The following is a 20,254-nucleotide window of genomic DNA, read 5'->3' on the forward strand; positions in this document are numbered from 1 at the left end:
TCCGTCTCACGGTTAGAAAATAGTATGGAACTTTATGAATCTGTAGCAGCTTTTTATCTACTATTACTGGCATTTTAGGGCCGGCGCACAAATGGCGGAGCGCAGCGCAGAGCATTTTTCACAGTCAAAATATTATCGACATTGTCCTTATTGCGGATACTCGCGCATCCGCGCGCAGTCCCGCGCGTACACACGCATTCTCTGCTAGAAAGCGTAATGTGTCACGCGATTAGAAAACTTCGCGGGCATGCTCTGCGCTGCGCTCCGCCATATGTGCGCCGGCCCTAAGTTTTATTGCTGTGGTGGCCTTCTCCGTCCAGATTTTCTGGCTGTAACTTTCCCTTCGATTTAAATCAATCACTTGTAAAAGTTTACTTGAATAAAATAATTTGAATTTGAATGGGAACAAAATATGTTGGTATTGTATGTAGGATTCTCCCAATGAGATAAGACTTCGATCTGTACTAAGGGAAATATTAACAGCGGTGGGAGCATATTGTCAAGGTTACATTCCACAATTTAACTTGAACATGATGCAGGCAGTAACATGTCTATTTTAACACGTTTTTTTGTATATTAAGTTTTATTTAATTTTAGAGTAATTAATATTATTGAATTTCATTCTTTTAAAATAATAATTGCTTATTTTAAATAGCTAAATATGATAATGATTTCTATGTACAAAGCCAATAATTATTATTATCTATTATATTATATGAATAAAGTAAAAATTATATATATATTGTACATATGGGAAGGATAGTGTTATTATTATTACCTACCTGTTAGTTTTAATAAAATGTCCTAAACAAGAGCATCTAGATCTAATGAGAAATTTGGCATTTTCGAAAGATGGTTTAACCTGAAGCCCTATTTGATGATAATATAAGATTAGTCTAATTAAAGAGCACTAATGTAACAACTTATTTGGTGTAGTTGTGTCATAATATTTCATCAAATTGGCCAATCAGATCCAGTTCCTTATTAAAACATTGAAATGGCATGTATAATTTAATGTTTAGTTATAATAGGTATAATAAAGGAAAATAAATATATTACCTTGCACACATATCTTTTTATTATATCCTGATAAACTTCAACTATAAATCAACTTGGAACCCAAATTAGTAGGTGTCAGGTGATACTTACCAGCAGGTGGTTCACTTATTTTCTATCCAGATAATAAGGAACACCATACTCCATCATAATTATACTTATACTACACTGCATGAACAATCATTTTATATGAGTATGCTTGTGTCTCTATTTTGTGCTAGCAGTGTGTACATAGTTACATTGCAACTAACATGATTCAATGAGCTTGATCAAGCAAATATTGCTGCTGTTCTAACTTGTACCCTCTAGATTTTACATTTGTACATGCTTGTAGAAAGTGATTGTTCATGCAGGCTTGCAGATAGACAATTTACTTGTTGTTAGCTTAGTTAAAACTAGTACTAAGAAAAAACAATACAGGATTTTTTCATAAATATTCAACTCAAAATGCATAATCATGCCTGTTGTGTTTATAATTTATTATAAACTAATTTAGCATAATAAGACTCCATCAAGGTTTACATTGACATCTTTTATTGTTTTATTTCTGTGATATAATGAGGAAAATATAATTAATACAAAAGAGGTTTCTTGTTAATAAGATCATAATATACCAATACCCACCCTCAAGATTTTGTTACGAATTTCCTGTTGTGAACTGTTACTACAGTACAGTCACACCTTGCTTTTGGAGTTTAATATAAAAAAAATGGAAAAAATAGAAACTACTACTATTTAGAATATGTGTTTTACATCTTGGAGTAACACAATGTTTAGCCAAATACAAATATTTCTCAATACCATTACAACCATAAACTTATTCTATAAAAAAAAAGAATAATTAATTATAACATAAAAAAAAAATATTATAAAAGTTTTAGAGAGTTCTTAACTTTTACTTGATTGACAACTTCAAAATATAATTAAATATTTAGGAAGCCCACATGTAGAAGTAAATATCCTGCCAGTGGCTAAGATATTGTATGATCGGACCACAAATAAATGACATCATTGGTATTTTATTAGAAGCTGATTTCAATGTTTCCTCAATCACATGCTTAGAATAGCCATTATACATTGGACTACGCAATAAATACAATACAAGACCAAGTTTCCTTCTACTTATTTCCAATCTCTGTTCATATGACAAGTTTTTAAAATGATTGTTGTAAAGTCTAAAACTGGTCAAATCAATGCCTAGGGCAACAAGCCATTGCTTCCAAGACTTAGTGCCAAATAATCTCATCGCCGCAAGATGGATTAATGGTTTCAAAACGTGTAATAATTCTGCTTGCATCAAATCTTTAACTTCAATATTCAATGAAACATCATCTTTGGCATTTATGGGTTGCCAGTCGCGTAATGCAATGGGAGGTGCACCATCAACACAGCGTACAATTCTTCCTGATCTTCTTAATGTGAAAAATCCATTTGAATTATCATCTGAATCTTTGCCTTCTGTCACTTTTTTCCTTACTAAAGCAGGTATGGGTGGATGTTGAATGGGTACTTCCTTGAAACGGTACAGCAGGATGAGTGCAGAGGAGCACTTAAATATTTGAAGCAATGTTACTGCAGTCCATTTACCTATGTTGCCCCATCGATTCTTTACAAAAAGCTCAACAAACACTTCACAATAATGAATAATTGTCAACAACAATTTTATTTGCTCTTGTAGACCATAATACTGCAAGTCATTACCATAAGCCTCTTTAATTATTCGATCATTAAATAATGATAATAATTTTGATATTGAATACACTAGTTCTGAAATAATTGGTGACTGATTAATTTTGCCAGCAACAAAATATGAGGACCAAGTTGCAATTGTTTCAACATCAGTCACCACTCCGGGATTATTGATAACCCATCGTTTGTACGAGGAGTATAGAGTAGATAGTTCAGGAAGAGAGAACATTTTATCCATTTCTTTATTTAAATAAGATATGCAGAGGTGACAATTATTTTTAGTATCCTATCTCAAATAAAAAGTTTATCACACAGATCACTATATACAGGTTTATCAAAAGTAATAAACACTTTGACTCATGGACGTATTATAACTATTATAAACTATTTGACTTGTGATACATTACATATATACATTTACTCCTATATAATATACATTTACTCTTTGGTATAAAAATTCAGTATTGCCAATCGAAAGTCCTTTTCCTTTTGTTTATCGATGGGACAGGACCAGAGACATGCTACCTAAACAAGATTGTGCACTGAGACACCAAAAACGAGCCTATTGAGATAGCGCTAAATTGGAGTGTGTCCCTTTCTATTAGGGTGACAACACGATTTGATAATGTAAGACATTTGACGGATTATATGAGAATAGGAGAGGATGAATCATCATGATAACCCATCGCCGCTCACTACTGAGCACGGGTCTCTTCTCAGAATGATAAAGGTTAAGGCCATAGTCTGCCGCGCTGTAGTAATAAAAGTAGAGAAATTCAATTTTTTTTTGTTCTGCGAAAAAGTACCAGTCATGTTAAGTATGGGTACCTATAATATAGGTAAGTAAAATTATTTTGTATAATCTGGTGCATGTGTTTAGGTCCTAAACAGTTTTAGGAAGTTCGTAAGCAAGGCATACTTTTGGGAAAATTGATGGTACAGCGTTTCTTTTTAAAAAAAATTCAGTGCACACGAAGCCGTAGCAAAATCTTCCGCTTTAAAATGCATTCCGCAAACTGCCTAATATTTGGTGATATTTCCTGGAACGACAGCGATCCATTTTTGCCTTAAGTCTTCATTTTTGAGAAATCTATCGATAAACAGAAAAAAACACTTCCATTAAACTATCAAATTATGGTTACCTTACTACTTCTGTACAGAATAGTACAGAATGTTTGCCATATTGTTTTGCTTGACACCAAGTGTTGTCATCCTATTAATTTAAAAAAATATTTATAATACTTTTTAAACTAAATGATATTTTAATGACATTATAAAATAAAGATAACAGTATGAAAATTACTGCGAAAACAAAAGAAAGTAATCTTGTTGTTTGAAATTAAATAAACAATGAATAAGAACTTTGTGAGCTACATCATAATTCGTACCATAGAAATTATTTTTTTATGCTTGCAATCCATTAGACAGTGACACACTCCAATTTATAGACCTCTCGCTCGGCTCGTTTTTCCGCTTAGCATAATTGTATTAGAAATTGGACTTTAAGCTAATGCAATAGAATTTATTTTTGCAGGGAATTAAAGCTGAAGTGCACAATCATGTTTAGGTAGCACGTCTCTGGACAGGACACGTTGGTTCCGATTTTGGTCACGCGCCAAAAGATCCTTGTCGCACTGTAATAATTCATTTATTCGGTAGGCCGATTCACGACTTAAGCTGCGTACAGACCGGCCCAACGAACGCCCTACGATGGATATTTATCGTTCGCTAGCGTTGGCTTCCGCACGCTCGTTGGAGTTCGCTAATACGTCCAAATACATTTAGTGCTCGAACGAACGTTCGTTGGCACTTGATTCCGGTTCTTTTCTCTTTCATTCGCAATTTAATCATGGACGACGACGACATCATTATAATTGCTAGTTTTATATACTAACACGATATATAGCAAGAACAAGAAAAAATAAACAATAAGAAATATCCAAGTAATTATCAAATTGGACGTCTACACGCTACGCACTCTTGCTTCAACTGAGCGTTCGTTCGTTGGCCTTCGGCGACCGTCCAAACAGAGTTCGATCAAATAGCTCGATTTCTTTGATGTTACCGCCACGCTTCGGATCGCCGGCACACGCCAACGAGCGATCGTTGGCATTCGCTAAGCCGTCCAGCAGTGCGATTGTGTAAAACTTGACGATGAAAATGGTATTCATTTGATGGCTTTAAACGTACGATTTCAGCTGTCAAACGGCAAATTCGAATTGTGTATGTTGTTCATAAATGGTTAGCGATTGGATGGTTATCATGGTTGATCATAATGGTTATTTTAGACGATGAGTGAACTATTTGATACCATTTGACAGCTTAATTCGAATTGTCTAACTTTTTTGAGCCATCGCTTATGTCAAATGATAGCGACGACTCGCGAGCCATGATTATCGTTGATCATTTTAGATAGTTTAGTGGTTTATGTACGTATTAAATTGATTTAAATATAATTTTCTAACTTTTGTAAGCTAATTCCAGGAAGTTATGATTTTAGCAGTCTATGTACCTAGGTGTTTACGTATTTAAGCAAGTATGTCCCGGTGTATGGTGCCTAAACTACTGCCAACTAGTTAAGAGTTTTATTTACTTAATTAATTGCTGTTTTAGTTAGTTTTCTGTTTCATCATAGTTTAAATTACCTTGTAAATATTTAGTGACAATGTTTTTTCAATTAAATCTATTCATTTCATATATGGAAAGTTTTGTTTAATTTATAGGTCTTCCCTAGGTAGCTCTATATTTCAATAGGTAGGTACCTACTATAGGAAAACGTAACGTAAATTACCTATAACGTAAGATAACTACTTATGCCAAGTGGGGTATCTTAAGGAAGGGTTTACCTACCTGTACGTACCATTCTAAAACAGATTTTTATTACTTTTTATGCATGGTAGTTTTTGATTTATCTTGCAAAATGTCAATAAAATACCCAAGTACCTATATGGAACCCTCGGTGCGCGAGTCTGACTCACACTTGGCCGATTTTTTCCTTTGCTTGTGCTATAACACTTACTTACCTGCCAAATTTCATGATTCTAGGTTAATGGAAAGTACCTTTGATACCTAAGATTTAGTTCCTTTTTCTTGACAGACACGACAGGCAGACAGACAACAAAGTGATCCTTATAAGTTCCTTTTGAGGTGCAAAACCCTAATATAGGGTGTCTCTGAGAATTTTTTGCTATGGTATCAAGTAGGATATCAAAATGAAAGAGGAGAAAATTCTGTTCATAAAATAAAAAGTATGTAAATTACTATACATATTTATTTAATTAAACATTTTTATTACTAACTACAATATTACAACTACATTATCCATGAATAGAGACAGAACCAAGATTATGACCAACTCCCAGAAAAAAAACTATACTAGAAACTAGAACTAGAATATGTAGATGAATACATATATCTAGGACTAACAATATCACCTGCAACAGATCAAACATCAAAAGAAGTAAAAAGAAGGAAATGCGTATTGCATTTCTGGAAAAGATACTAGTCTCTAAAGGAAATTATGAAAAACAAAGATAATACCATATCTGAAAAAGCCAAAGCATTCAATGTATGCAACCTTCCATGTCTGACTTATGACTAACAGACATGGGGTCTGACTGAGAAAACTTTAAGATTATTCAAAATAGTATAGAGAGAAGTATGCTTAAAATTAAAAAAAAAGAGTTAAAATCAGGCTCTCTACTATTAGAAACAGGACAAAAGCAAGGAATTTGTCAGTCACCATTAAAAAACTAAGTGGTAATTAAAGGGCACGAGAGAAGAGAAATAAGTGGATGAAACCCAAGAACGGGAAAAAGATGAGGATGACATTTGAGAAAAAGCAGGAAATACATGGAGAAGAAAAGCCAAAGAAAGACTTATATGGAGAACCCTGGAGTTGCCCAAGGGCAAACTGAAAGGAGAGGGGAAAAAAAACAAAACACCACTGTCAACAAATATATTATAATATACACAGCATTAACGTAATTTAATTCAATGGAATTCAGTGAATAAAGGCTTAACATATTATTATACAATATTACAAAATAATAAAAATACAGTGTACACTAATAACTAAAAAGCCATACTATAATATACTAAGTGACAGATGATTAGGAATGGTCTACTTACTAGGCAGATGCTATCTATATGCAGTTCTCACCACCCCTAGGTACCTAGGGGTGGTGAGAACTGCACTGGGAGAACTGAACTGGGACTACTAGGTACCTAGTAGTCTGGCTTTAGTTGTGTTTAACATATTTTACTGTTTACTTATGACCATAGGAACATTGAAATATTTTACCTAATAAATACTTATAATATGCTAAAATGCTAAATATACGCAGCCAACTTTGTATTAAGAACTAGCATTATGTCTCACCTAAACATCATAATAAAAAATTACATTTTCATCATCACCAACCCATGACCGGTTTATTACCAAGCACAGCTTTCCTATTAGAAGGAGAAGGCCATAATCCACCATGCTGGCCAAGTGCGGATTTGCAGACTCTACACATCTTTGAGAACATTATACAAAGAACTCTCAGCCATGCAGGTTGTTTACCTTCACCGTTAAAGCAAATGATATATTCAATTGCCTAAAACTCACATAACTACCGTAAAAGGCCGGGATCGAACACCCAACCTTGGGGAAGAAGTCTTAAGGACTAGGCTATCATCGCTCTTAATCAAAGATTACTTATGAACATAGGAATTATTAAATTATTTATTTACCTAGTTAGTTCTTATATGCTAATGTCTTAATATGAGAAAACTTAACACTCTGGGGTGTTTTATTACACCAAGTAGGGTTTTAAGGTTAAGGATAATATTTTCGCAATTTCTGCATCGCCTGTTCTGCAATCTCCACTTCCAAGCAGGTGCACTCGACCTTTATTGATTTCAAGGTGCTGCTCCTCCTTTGTGTTATTGTGCTTGGGTTGTTTCTGGAATTATTAAAATTTAAGATTGTTATTTCTATGTGAGTGGTACCAATATCTCTTATTTGTAAGTAAAACAATATGAGGAAATCTACACTGCGATAACTACTGCAACTTTTTTCAGCTCTCACTTTAAAGCTCATAAAACCGGTAATATCTATTTTTTAAGAATTTTAGTTTGCACTATCAAGATGAATCTAGTCACGTATCATTTATCAAAATCGGTTGAGCCGTTGAGTAGTTACGAGCGGACATAGAAACGGACGTACATACAAGTCAAACACATAACCCTCCTTTGAGCTTAGCCGCAGTCGGATAGGTGATAAAACTTATTAAGTAGTGTGTTGTAACTTACGTTCTTGTCAATTTCACATAGCAAACGCTCCACTGTTAATGTTCACGGCTTTCCACCCTTGTGCCGTCTTTGACCTTTGTGGGTTCATCTCCTATACTTGCTGACGTGCTGGCTGGCCAAGGCAAACCTCATGCCAATAGGGTCTACCAGAGACTTCTTCAGTGACGAGTGGAATGGAGACAAGCGAAAAAATGGTCGATACTAATAGTTGAGCGCCAGAAAGAATTTTGTTATTTGTATACCTAGCTTTTAATCATTTTATTTGGATAATTAGGTAATTAGGTATTGTTATTTTTATTTCGTAACTTGTCAGTTGTCACTTACAGCGACACTGACATCGATTTAACCCTAGACAATATAGAAAAACATAGGAAAATATAGGTCCACTAACGCCATCTATTGTTGAGAAGCAGTAAGCTCGAGTATTGTTCATTCTTTGCGTTTAGTTATTGATTTTGCATAACTGATAATAACGTTAGAATTCAATGTTATAAGCTATGAAAGTAAATTTTTATGATAAAATATCATAAGTTAGCCTAAAAAGTTGCATTGTTTTTATATACATCTTAATTCATATCAACATAAAAATTGAGTTTTAAAAATGCTATTGGTATAATAAAACGCAATTCTATGATACGTTTTTAAGCCACCGGTCACTTTTCGGTCTTCATTTGATGGCCATTTTTACACAATTCGAATTGACGTTAGCGATCATATGACCAATCGTTTTGAATAATCATGATGGTCTAAACCTTACACAATCGCACTGCAGATTGCAGCAACGAAGGTCAACGAAACCCGTTCGTTGGCATTCGTTTGGCCGGTCTGTACGCAGCATTAGAATAATGTTTTTACTGTACATCATAGTGAATGGTTACTGGTTCTATAAAGAAAGTTCTATATATGGGTTTTATAAAGAGCTAGAGCCCAGAGCCATAAAGCCAGTTAAAAAAATTACTGCTTTTGTGGCATAGATTATCTACCTACTGTATTTGTGGCTTTGTGCATGTTTTGTGGGTTAAGTTAAATAACTAGGCTGAGGAAGTTTTACTTGGTTTTACTTTCTTTAAATTAATCCAAGTCCAGTTCCAATTTTCCAATAAAGAGTGGTGTGCCTGCTACATATTAAATAGAGAAAGAATTTCAATATCAGTGTTTACACTGATTATTTTACACATTTAAAATGGTGGATCCATTAGCTCATATTGAATTCAGTGCTACTACTGCTCGCTACACAATGAAGGATGATAACCCACCTCTCGGCTCCCCTGCGTTGGAGAGGGATAAACGGACTATATACTGGACGAGTGGTGTTTTGGATTGTTTTTCGACTGTTTGGTCCCTCTTTAAGACTGGGAAATATGAAGAATCTCAAGGTAATAATTATTGCTTTTGTTGCGATGTGATAATAATACACATACTTACCTATTGATCTCACGTAAATATACGTAGAGTTCAGGGATGCAGGCCCAGAGACGAATTATTCAAGGTCGATGCGCCACGCATGTTTGTTAAGGTAGGAAGGAGGAGTCATTGATTTTCATGCAAATTGCAAAAACATTGCTTAGGTACCTGTTACCAACATAAACCTGCATTATTGATTATTTTGATGGCTCACTGTTGACTTAATTAATGTTCATGTAAATTATGTTTTTAGAATTTAAATATAAATATGACTGTTTTAATTTTTTTATTTGCTTTGTTGTTTACTTAAGTGTCTACTTAGGGCTTGTATACTAGATACATCAAATAATAAATTAAAATACTTAAGATAGAATATATAAATATTGCCCTTGCTGCCTCACAGAGGACTAATACCTTAAAAAAAAAGTTAACATATCACTTACTAACATATACTTACTAATCACGCTATCACTCTAATATTATAAAGACGAATGTTTGTATTTATATATGTTTGTTACTCTCTCATGCAAAAACTTTAGGGCGGATTGACTGAAATTTGGAATGAAGATAGCTTATACCCTGACAAAACACGATGTAATCTATATATCCTTTCTATCTTGCCAAAACTTTTCATTCCTGGTCCTACCTTAAAGATCAGTTTAAGTTTCTTAGTTCCTAGAACATGATCCCGTCCTGCGCTCATCTCGCGAATTTAAGCTTAAAATGACCAAATATAATACGCACAGTGACTCAGATTTACTAAAAGCAACCTTGCTGTTGAATGCACTCCTGGTTGAAATAAGGCGATCCCAATTTTTTTTTATCTTTGTATTATTTTTTTGTAAATTTAGATTATCTGTCATTTAAAGTATATGTACAGCTGTGTATTATTTATTTAATTATGTTATATATTATTGATATTATGTTATAAATATGCATGTATATTATGTATTTTTAAGTATACCTATGTATGTATAGTTGCATTGCGACTCCCCGTCTTACAGTTGTTTAGGTTCTTAAGTATTGATTGCCTGGAAGAGAACACTGTAGTGATAAGGTTGGCCTTTGTTTTTAAATCTATCCTGCATTTTATTCTTTGCCATAGAATTAACCAATAAAGATGTTTAACCAAACTAAAAATAAAATAACACATGGGCTAATTTTTGTCCCAGAAAATGAAAGAGTTCCCGCAGGATTAAGAAACCTATATTCACGTGTGCTTGTGTGGCTTTGCCAGTGGACAGCTAAAAGTCCTAGATCTAAGTTAATAAGATAAGATGAACTAGGAATCAAAGCGAAATTATTTGCAAAGCTCACACAGCTTTGCACATAGTTTCGCTTTGATATAACATAACCTGCTAGTGACATTATTTTCCTAAATAAGTACATACATTATTTACAATTCAAATCTTCATTCAAATATTATTTGAAGTGTGTCCAATATTATAGCTTGCATTGCGAAATGGTAATGGATAAAAATTACTATTGCACATATTTGCCCTATTTAATTTAATAAAGATAAAATGTTATACAGTTTTATTGTAACTTTTCATAAGAAATTGTTAGATTGCCCATTCAATTGAACAATTGAAAAGAGCAACCGCCGAGTTTCTTGCTGGTTCTTCTCGGTACGAACGGCATTGGTAAATATTATTTGACAATTCAAAAGCACTTGTAAAAGTCTAGTTGAATAAAAATCTATTCTATTCTATTCTCATGATATATGTTGTACAAAGTGATGCTCGCAACTGCATCAGTAAGGATTTAAGCTTCCAAAAATTGTATGACACATCACAGCTTTTTTAGAATAAAAAAGTAGCTTACCTTATAGTCTCTCTCCAGACAGGTGCAAGGCTTCGGCCGTGGCTAGTTACTAGTACCGCCAAGCGATAGTACCGCGTTCCAGTATGATGCAGTGTGGAAACCAAAGGTGTGTGGGTTTAATGAAAACTGTTTTCAGGTTAGCCCACTTCTATCTTAGACTGCATCATCACTTACTACCAGGTGTGATTGCAGTCAAAGGCTAACTTGTATCTAAATAAAAAAAATGCTTGCAAGTTATTGTGATATAGCATAAAGTTTAGGTTAAGGTTTAACTATATTATTACTTTTTAGTTCTGGCAGTTCTGGTGTATCAGTTGATTTTTCATTTACTGTTGTATCCAAAGTTGTATCATAATAAAGTCTTAAATATGGATGTATGTTTTCTTCCATAGAATATAATAGTTAATTAGTTATATTATAATATTAGTTATAGTATAATAGTTACATAATATAATAGTATCTAATAATAATATAATAATATCTATGTAAAAAATGTCAAAATTGGTTAAAGTATTGGACTGTAAAAGGACTACAAACAGACAAACATGCTTTTGTATTTATGTATAACTAGCTGATGCCCGCGACTTTGTTCGCGTGGATGTAGGTTTTTAAAAAATCCGTGGGATTTCTTTGATTTTCCGGGATAAAAGTAGCCTATCCGCTAATCCAGGGTATAATCTATCTCCATTCTAAATTTCAGCCCAATCCGTCCAGTGGTTTTTGCGTGAAGGAGTAACTAACACACACACACACACACATACACACAAACTTTCGCCTTTATAATATTAGTGTGATAATATTATTAGTGTGATATTAGCTTGGTTTACCCCTACAACTGCATTATAATTGAGCTGTAAGAACCAAAGTATTAATCAATCCATCTATAATGTGTTAATTAATTACTTACAGTATTGACCATCAGACAATGACCATCAAAAAAAAAAGCACAATACTTTAAATAAATGATTTGAGTTTTGAGTTTTTGAGTGTCATTTATATAAGGCCATATTAGCAACATTGTTATTTGCCTAATGGTCTAAGTTACCTTATTTTTGTCAGGATATTTTAGGTTTTTTAAATTGAAGCTTCTATGCTTGATAATAATATAATTTTAATGTTTTACTACATTTTCGGAACACTTCTAAGTTTTTATACACATATATCAAAATTATGTACTATAACCGGTAAGGTACGGTGCAGTGTCAAAGTTTCGGAATTCAGATATTAGATATATCCGAATTCCGAAACTTTGACACTGCCAACTGGCAAATGACAAGCCAATCTAAATTATTATTAATTTCTGATTTCTGTTTCTTTGCAGAAGATGATTGGGAGGTTCCCTTTGAACTTATCACAGATATGGTATATTTGGGCTCTGGAGCTCAAGGCGTGGTTTTTGGAGGTTCCTTCAAAGGTGAAATGGTAGCTGTCAAAAAGTTAAGAGATAAAAGTGAGCCAAACATAAATCACCTCAGGAAATTAAATCATGAAAACATAGGTATGGGACATAATGTTTTAAATATTTGTGTTTGCCAAAATATATTATCTTCAAGATTTTCGTAGTTACTTATAGTATGTACTTTTTTTGCATTATTATATATTTGTACTTGCAGTTCGATTCCGTGGTGTTTGCACTGGTTCTCAATTTCATTGCCTCGTTATGGAGTACTGCCAATATGGACCTCTCTTCGATTTTATCCATAGTGGAGTTTCATTCAATCCAAAGCAGATAGTTCGTTGGGCCAGGGATATTGCTCTAGGCATGAGTTACCTCCACACACATAAGATTATACACAGAGATCTTAAAAGCCCTAAGTAAGTTTCACTATGTCAATGTTTTTCTATTTTCAATCGGCATACTATGTCTGACGACTATGTTGTTTTTTTTTCAGTGTTCTAATTGCTGATAACCTTGTAGTCAAAGTGAGCGACTTTGGTACAAGTCGAGAATGGAATGATGTCAGTGCTATTATGAGCTTTACTGGCACTGTTGCATGGATGGCTCCAGAAGTAATCCGCCATGAGCCATGCTCGGAAAGAGTTGATGTGTGGTCTTATGGAGTGGTACTATGGGAGCTTCTTACTCAGGAAGTCCCATACAAGAATCTAGAAACACATGCTATAATGTGGGGAGTGGGAACTGACACCATTGCACTACCTGTGCCATCAACGTGCCCAAGTAGCATACAACTATTGCTAAATCAATGCTGGAATCGAGTACCTCGCAACAGGTAATACATCACACCTTACAAGTTATCTCAAGTCTTTTTCTATTCATGTTGTATGTATCAACAGCACCCTATTACTAAGCCTCCGCTGTCCATCTGTCCGTTTGTCTATCCTTTTGTCTGTCAACGGGCTGTATCTCTGTAACTTGTAAGCTTAACTGTAATATGTAGGGTGTTGAAATTTTCACAGAATGTGTATTTCCATCACCACTATAACAAAAAATAATAAAAAATTTAAATGACTGCCATGAAAATTAAAAAGAAAATATTTCTTGTGTGATGGCACTGGATTGAATCCCAAGCAAAATTCATTCACCTGGCCTCTCTTGAGGTGCAGTCAGAGAGAATAGATGACACGCACAAATAACATTGTTTGCTTCATCTGTGGAAACAGCACTATTTTAGGTTCCACCCACCAACAAGTTATCGCTTTGATGAAGCAGGCTCTTAAGCGACAAATCCTTTGTAGCATTGTCATTGCACTGCCAAGTAATATGGAGCAAGCGAGCAAGTTGTCTTAAATTAAAAATTAATATTTACAGACCACCTTTTAAGATCATCGCAGCACATTTAGAGATGGCAGGTGAAGATCTTTGCTCCTTGGACCAAGAAACTTTCAATATAACACAAGCTCTATGGCGCCAGGAGGCGCATAGCTGCATGGAGAGACTTTACGCTAAGTATGTTTGTTCTATCTACGACGAACATTAGGCACAGGTCACACAGATGATTGCTTCTAATAAAATATTGTTTTGCTTAGGAGTGATAAGCCTGTACCAACTGCACAGCGTCGAGAAGATTTGAATCATGCCCGCGACGTGCGCTACGTGTACGAACAACAGCTCACTCGCGCCAACGAGCTCTACATGGAAGTATGTGCTGTACGTTTGCAGCTTGAACAACGAGAACGAATCATTGCTGAGTATGTAGATTTATTTATGTGAAAAACAATATTTTCTTTGTATTTAAACGTTTAATTGAAATATGACATTTTGATAAACAGGAAAGAGATGGCTCTGAGTAATTGCCGCTGTGGAATCCGGAAAAACTTTAAACACTTTCACCGTCAGACGTCTTCATCCTCGGACGGCGTGAAAGGAGCGATGGCTATCGTCACTGAAAACATTGTACGCCGTCGGAAGAAGAAACACGGTATCAACAATTCTGCTCAGCTATTAGTGAATGATGAAGATAAACCAAATGAAACCCAAACAGCCATCGCGGCATCGGATGATTGTGTAGCTTGCGTCTGCAACGATGAGAGCATCCAAAACAACAATGTGACAACCCTCACGACATTTAAAGACACCATTGTCGAAGACAATGGAAACATAATCGTCAAGGATACCGGATGCAACAATGAAATTTCCGTCAATGATAACTATATTCCAGACCTCGCTCATGTTTAGGTTTAGTTGAAATTAGAGAATTTTAAAAAATGTACTTATGATTAATCTATTTAAGATATATGAGAATTTCTTTAATGTTTTTACAAATACAATTAATTACCTATTTGATTAATGATTTGGTAGGTATATTGGACGAGATTTATTAGAAGCTTTTTTTGTAATTATTATTTGAAAGGAAAATTAGTAATTTTAAGTATACTTTTAGGACATTAATGATCTCTTATAATTTTATTCTTTGGTTGACTCCCCCAATAAAGGATCTCATTTCCTGATCTGTATTACTGTTGTGTGTATGTAATTAGAATTATAAGTTTCACTATGTGTATTTGACTAGAATCAGGCGGTCTTTACATACTGATACTAGATGACATGTTTTTTAAAAAAAAAAAAAGAATATTAGCCATGCTAGTCATAACTAATACTCCCCTTTCCCCTCCAATTAAGCGTAAAGCTTGTGCCAGGAGTGGGTGCGACAATAGTGCAACGGGTGGGGTTTGATGTGCGTAGTTCCAGCGGAATAATGTCAAATGATAATAATTATTGCGTACGATCTGAGAAAGGACTCGCCATATTTGCTCTATTAACTGGCATGTCGAAAGTATGGTTTAGTGTAGCAAAGGATATACTTAGCTGCAACACGTCAGATTTATAACTACAGGAGCAGAAATGGGCTCGACCGTAGCAAAAGCTAGTGTTATGCCTGGGGACTAGTATGTCCGACGTTGGGATCTTGTATATATTATATAGTGCTCTGTAATTAAAACCTTGCGAAATTCAGGCTCATACTTAATAATAGAGTATTTTATTACAAATTTTTTATTACTTTATTATAAACTAGGATAAAAATAATGACGTAAACTGAAAAAACTAATTAAATCGATCAAATAACAAAAAAGTTATAACCATTTAAATATTTCAGATTAGACAGAGATAGCGATATAGCATTTTGACGTCACTCCGTGCTAATGTCATGGTAGCTTCGTGCAGTTTCATACAAATTTTCGTTTTGCGACAAAGGGATAGAAGACCCTCCCACTCCAAAATTAAAATGCCTGTGACTTTGTAAATCTTTGTTGGATTTTAATATTTTTTTCAGCGTACGTCATTATTTTTATCCTAGTTTATAATAAAATAATAATATTTATCAAATTCAAAAGTAGGAAAATACCCAACTGAAGACACCTAGTATCAGTTTGTGGAGACAGTCACAAGTTAATCTAAGGGTAATGTTTGCAGCTACCTAGTTATCATAAGTAGTATTGGAAGATTTAAAGCAAGGGCTTAAGTTACGATTGAAAAAAATAGTGGTAAATTATTTTGACGATTCAAAAGCACTTGTAAAAGTTTATTTGAATAAAAATATATTCTATTCTATTCTATTCAATGGTCTTAGAGTCCTGAAAACCACAAATACATTTTTTTCATTCATTTACGTCACATATAACAACGTAAGTTACCTATAAAGTTAGTTATTTGTCAAAAATACTATACTATATATATATATATATATATAATACTATAGTAATTATGTTTTTAAATGCAATAATAACATTCTTACTAAGTATCATTGATAGATAGATCGAATATTGAAACGTCACAACATATTAACATCTGATTCAATGTAAAACTTGTGTATAATTTGCTTCACAGGCCTACATTATGATTAATGATTATTTTACTGTTTAACTTAAAAGTATTTTAATTTACTGTCTTATGATTATTAAGAATATTTTGGAAGTACGATCTGGCTAATATATAATAAAATGAAGATGCTAGAAATAATGCATAGATAATATTTGGAATTATGTATGCTTATATAATATACTTTTATATTAATAGAGTACGTATATATATAGAATTTTTGACTGCAGTAAAAAGCTTGTAGTTTTATACCTTTGCATTCCAAAATGTTTTTATTACTAGATAGGTACTATAATCAAATAACTGGCCATATAGTACCTAATATTATTATTTAATAGACAAGATTATCAAATTGAAACGTGTTAAAATAATAAAAAAACCGGTCAAGTGCGAGTCACCCTTGCGCACCGAGGGTTCCATACCCAGGTTTTTTTCTGACATTTAGCACGATTAATCAAAATCTATTATGCAAATTAAATAAAAATCTGTTTTAGAATGTACCTACAGATAAAGCCCTTTCATGTGAAACCTCACTTGGTATAGTTATCTTATTTTGAAAATTGAAACACATTTTAATCTTTTTTTTTGTAGTGTTACCACAAATTCACGGTTTTCGAATTTTTTTGATGAAATTGTAGTCTTAAAATTGTTTGTTAATTTGAATCGTGTGTTCATGTTAGGGGTAGCTGGCTGGTAATCAAAATATTTTTTCGAATCTGAGATGTACACTGTAAACAGTTCTCGCATTTTCATAATGCAGTTTTTGGTTTGTGATAGTAATTATATTATTAATGGATAAAGTAGTAGAATTTATGATAAGTAGGTATTTAAATTATAGTAATGTATTTTCATGGTTTAGCAGGCCTAAAAACCCTTGATTTTTTTTTGACTTTCTTGATTTTTGTAATCAAATAAATGTATAATAATGAAATAGTTGTTTTAATACAAAAATTATTAGAATACTAAAATAAGAAGTGGACGGGAACCGGATCACGAATTCTTTAAGAAATCTAGATACCGTCCGGGCCGGTCGGGAACGGGGTCCAGACACAATGTAAGAGGTGGTTCCTAGTTAGTTCCTAGTACATAAAGAGATTTGCAAAAAAATTTATATGGCTACATTAATGGGTGCTACAGGGTGGAATTTTGTAATGGTGGTAATTCGATTGTTATACACATATACAGGGTGGACTTTTTTTAACTCGACATTTTGTAAAATATCAAATATTCAATATTATACTTAGATTCCTTGTAACTATTCTGAAACATCGGCAACGCCGCGCGAACCACACATGGTCTCGCCAGATTGTTTGACATCTGTCTTATTAGAACCACAATTATCCTATCGTCATGGTGATCCCTGATCACGTGTTTGGATTCACAGTGTAATATTACTTTACAGAAATAACATAATTTATTCAGTTTTTGGTATGAAATAAATCAATGCGAAATTTTGAAAAGTCGTAGAACAAAAGTTGTTAGTTTTAATGATAACATTTACGTGCCGAGGGCTTTCTGATATTTTTTATTTAACCCTGAATAAAAAACTATGCGTATTAAGAAATTAGAATTCCGTGTGATCAAAATCAGCTCGAATTATGAAAGTTTCATATTTTGAACTAATTACAATTGCCCTGTAAGGGACTAATAGTATTAGACTCTTGAACATACTTATAACTTGAACTTCTTAACTCAGAAGGTAAGAGCACTAATATACAGAGGAGGCTTTAAAAAGCTCTATACGAAATGAAAAGTAACCTATTTATTTTGACTGTGAAATGCTCTGCGCTGCGCTCCGCCATATGTGCGCCGGCCCTTAGATAATACAATAACTCAAAATTTAAAAAACCCCCGACACAAAAACCTCTATAAGAAAACTAGAAAAGAGCTGATAACTTTCAAACGGCTGAAGCGATTTTCTTCGATTATAGCTAAGAACACTCGATCAAGCCACCTTTCAAACAAAAAAAAAACTAGATTAAAATCGGTTCATTTGTTTAGGAGCTACGATGTCGCAGACAGATACACAGATACACACGTCATACTTATAACACCCCTCTTTGTGGGTCGGGGGTTAAAAAGTATCTCGAAAATATAATCTACCCAAAAGTGAATTAGATACCATACCAGATAGATTGAAAGGACGTGCTCCAGATAAAATACAAAAGCATGGACCGGCTACGACGTTGGGAGAAACAGGGGAGCGAAAATCGTTTAAGATTAGATGGAGCTATGGAGTGACATTGCCAAAAATGAAAACACCCATTGAATTGAGAATCTCCTACTTTTTCTGAAGTCGGTTTAAAATAAATACTACATATTATGCTATATTCGTTGCCTTGTCTATTTCACATAATAATGTCCAAAATTTTGCACGTTTCCATGGTAAATTTCTTCATACAAATAAGTGGACGGTAACCGGTGCACAGGTGGACGGGATCTGGGTTTAGTGGACGGTAACCAGTGAAATCAGCATTTTCAGCTGTGGCGGTTGCCACTCGCAAGCATATGGCGCCTCTCACTCATACGAAGAAATCAGTCAATAATCTTATCTTATCAGTATGTTACAGCTGAAGTTGAAGTAGAATACGCAAATCTGAATTGCATTAACGGAGGAGTTTAAGGATCTGCACTATATATATTATATATATAGAAGTTTTAGTTACCGTCGCGTCGGCCAGCTAATAAAACAAGATACTTTTTGTTTTAAATCTCACATTTTATAAAAATAGAGTATATTAGAAATATATTCTAACAATTTATCGTTTTGAGTTTTTACAAGAACATTTATATTCTCACCCTGTCAAACTATGCAACTCTACTAATTGGACGGAATCCGGGTCCCGTACCCTATATTGAGTTATGAATGACAAATAAAATTATGTTCCAATTATCAACCCTTTTTAGTTTTTACTAAGTATACATAACTCAAAATTTAAAGAACCCCCGATACAAAAACCTCTAAGAAAACTAGAAAAGAGCTGATAACTTTCAAACAGCTGAACCGATTTTGTTCGACTATAGCTAAGAACACTCTCGATCAAGCCATCTTTCAAACAAAAAAAACTAAATTGAAATCGGTTCATTCGTTTAGAAGCTACGATGCCACAGACAGATACACAGATACATAGATACACAGATACACACATCAAACTTATAACACCCCTCTTTTTGGGTCGGGGGTTAAAAAAGGACAGCTTATGTCTAGACTGATGATAGATGCGCTACGACCTGTTGGTAATAACATGACTTTATTTTATTTTACATATTAACTTCCTATAATACCTACTTACCTAGGATTCAGAAATGCCTATGTGATGGGTAAAGTACAATAGAAATTACCTAATATAATATTTAAGAGTTACACTACAAGAGTGATATTAGCGAAACTTTCGCATCGTACGAAATTCGCTCCGCGCGTGGTACATTTTTTCGTATTATTTATAGAAAGTGAACCGGCGAGAGTGTGCGCGCGCACACGGTGCGACGCGCGCGGGCTGAGAGGACTGGAGTCCATGGAGCCCCCATCGTTTTCCACCATCGGCCCCCGAGTCGTCAGAGCGGCCCCGGGCGGCGACGCCAGCCTCGTCCTCCCGCTGCCCTCCGGCTCACCACCTTTCCATTTCGAATGGTATGTTCTATTTCTAGCCTTACTCCCCCCACTCATAAATAATGGTGTGTGCGTTCAAATATTTGGAACTTAAT

At 34.2% G+C, this 20,254-nt stretch overlaps 3 protein-coding genes and 1 long non-coding RNA gene across 4 annotated transcripts in view; 2 read left to right on the forward strand and 2 right to left on the reverse strand.

Moving 5' to 3' along the window:
- Positions 1-1,055: 1,055 nt before the first annotated feature.
- LOC123880190 (peroxisomal membrane protein PEX16) lies at positions 1,056-3,047 on the reverse strand. The gene has a single exon (XM_045928177.1). The coding sequence runs from the start codon at positions 2,981-2,983 to the stop codon at positions 1,988-1,990; it is 996 nt and encodes a 331-aa protein (XP_045784133.1). The 5' UTR covers positions 2,984-3,047; the 3' UTR covers positions 1,056-1,987.
- A 3,642-nt stretch (positions 3,048-6,689) lies between these two features.
- On the reverse strand, positions 6,690-8,813 carry LOC123880206. The gene is made up of 2 exons (XR_006799180.1): positions 8,044-8,813; positions 6,690-7,694 (listed from the first exon to the last, which is right to left on the reverse strand). It is a non-coding gene; the product is annotated as an uncharacterized LOC123880206 (long non-coding RNA).
- Positions 8,814-9,009: 196 nt separating this feature from the next.
- Positions 9,010-16,239, forward strand: LOC123880175 (mitogen-activated protein kinase kinase kinase 12-like). The gene is made up of 7 exons (XM_045928147.1): positions 9,010-9,419; positions 12,593-12,769; positions 12,885-13,086; positions 13,164-13,502; positions 14,042-14,179; positions 14,260-14,421; positions 14,503-16,239. The coding sequence occupies exons 1-7, from the start codon at positions 9,227-9,229 to the stop codon at positions 14,906-14,908; spliced, it is 1,617 nt and encodes a 538-aa protein (XP_045784103.1). The 5' UTR covers positions 9,010-9,226; the 3' UTR covers positions 14,909-16,239.
- A 3,787-nt stretch (positions 16,240-20,026) lies between these two features.
- The window catches only part of LOC123880148 (titin homolog), a 45,528-nt gene continuing 45,300 nt past the window's right edge, over positions 20,027-20,254 (forward strand). The window contains exon 1 of the mRNA XM_045928095.1: positions 20,027-20,180. Coding sequence (XP_045784051.1) covers positions 20,065-20,180 — 116 coding nt within the window. The 5' untranslated portion in view covers positions 20,027-20,064. The remainder of the gene's footprint in view (positions 20,181-20,254) is intronic.

This window comes from Maniola jurtina, chromosome Z (assembly GCF_905333055.1).
Source record: "Maniola jurtina chromosome Z, ilManJurt1.1, whole genome shotgun sequence".
Taxonomy (NCBI): domain Eukaryota; kingdom Metazoa; phylum Arthropoda; class Insecta; order Lepidoptera; family Nymphalidae; genus Maniola; species Maniola jurtina.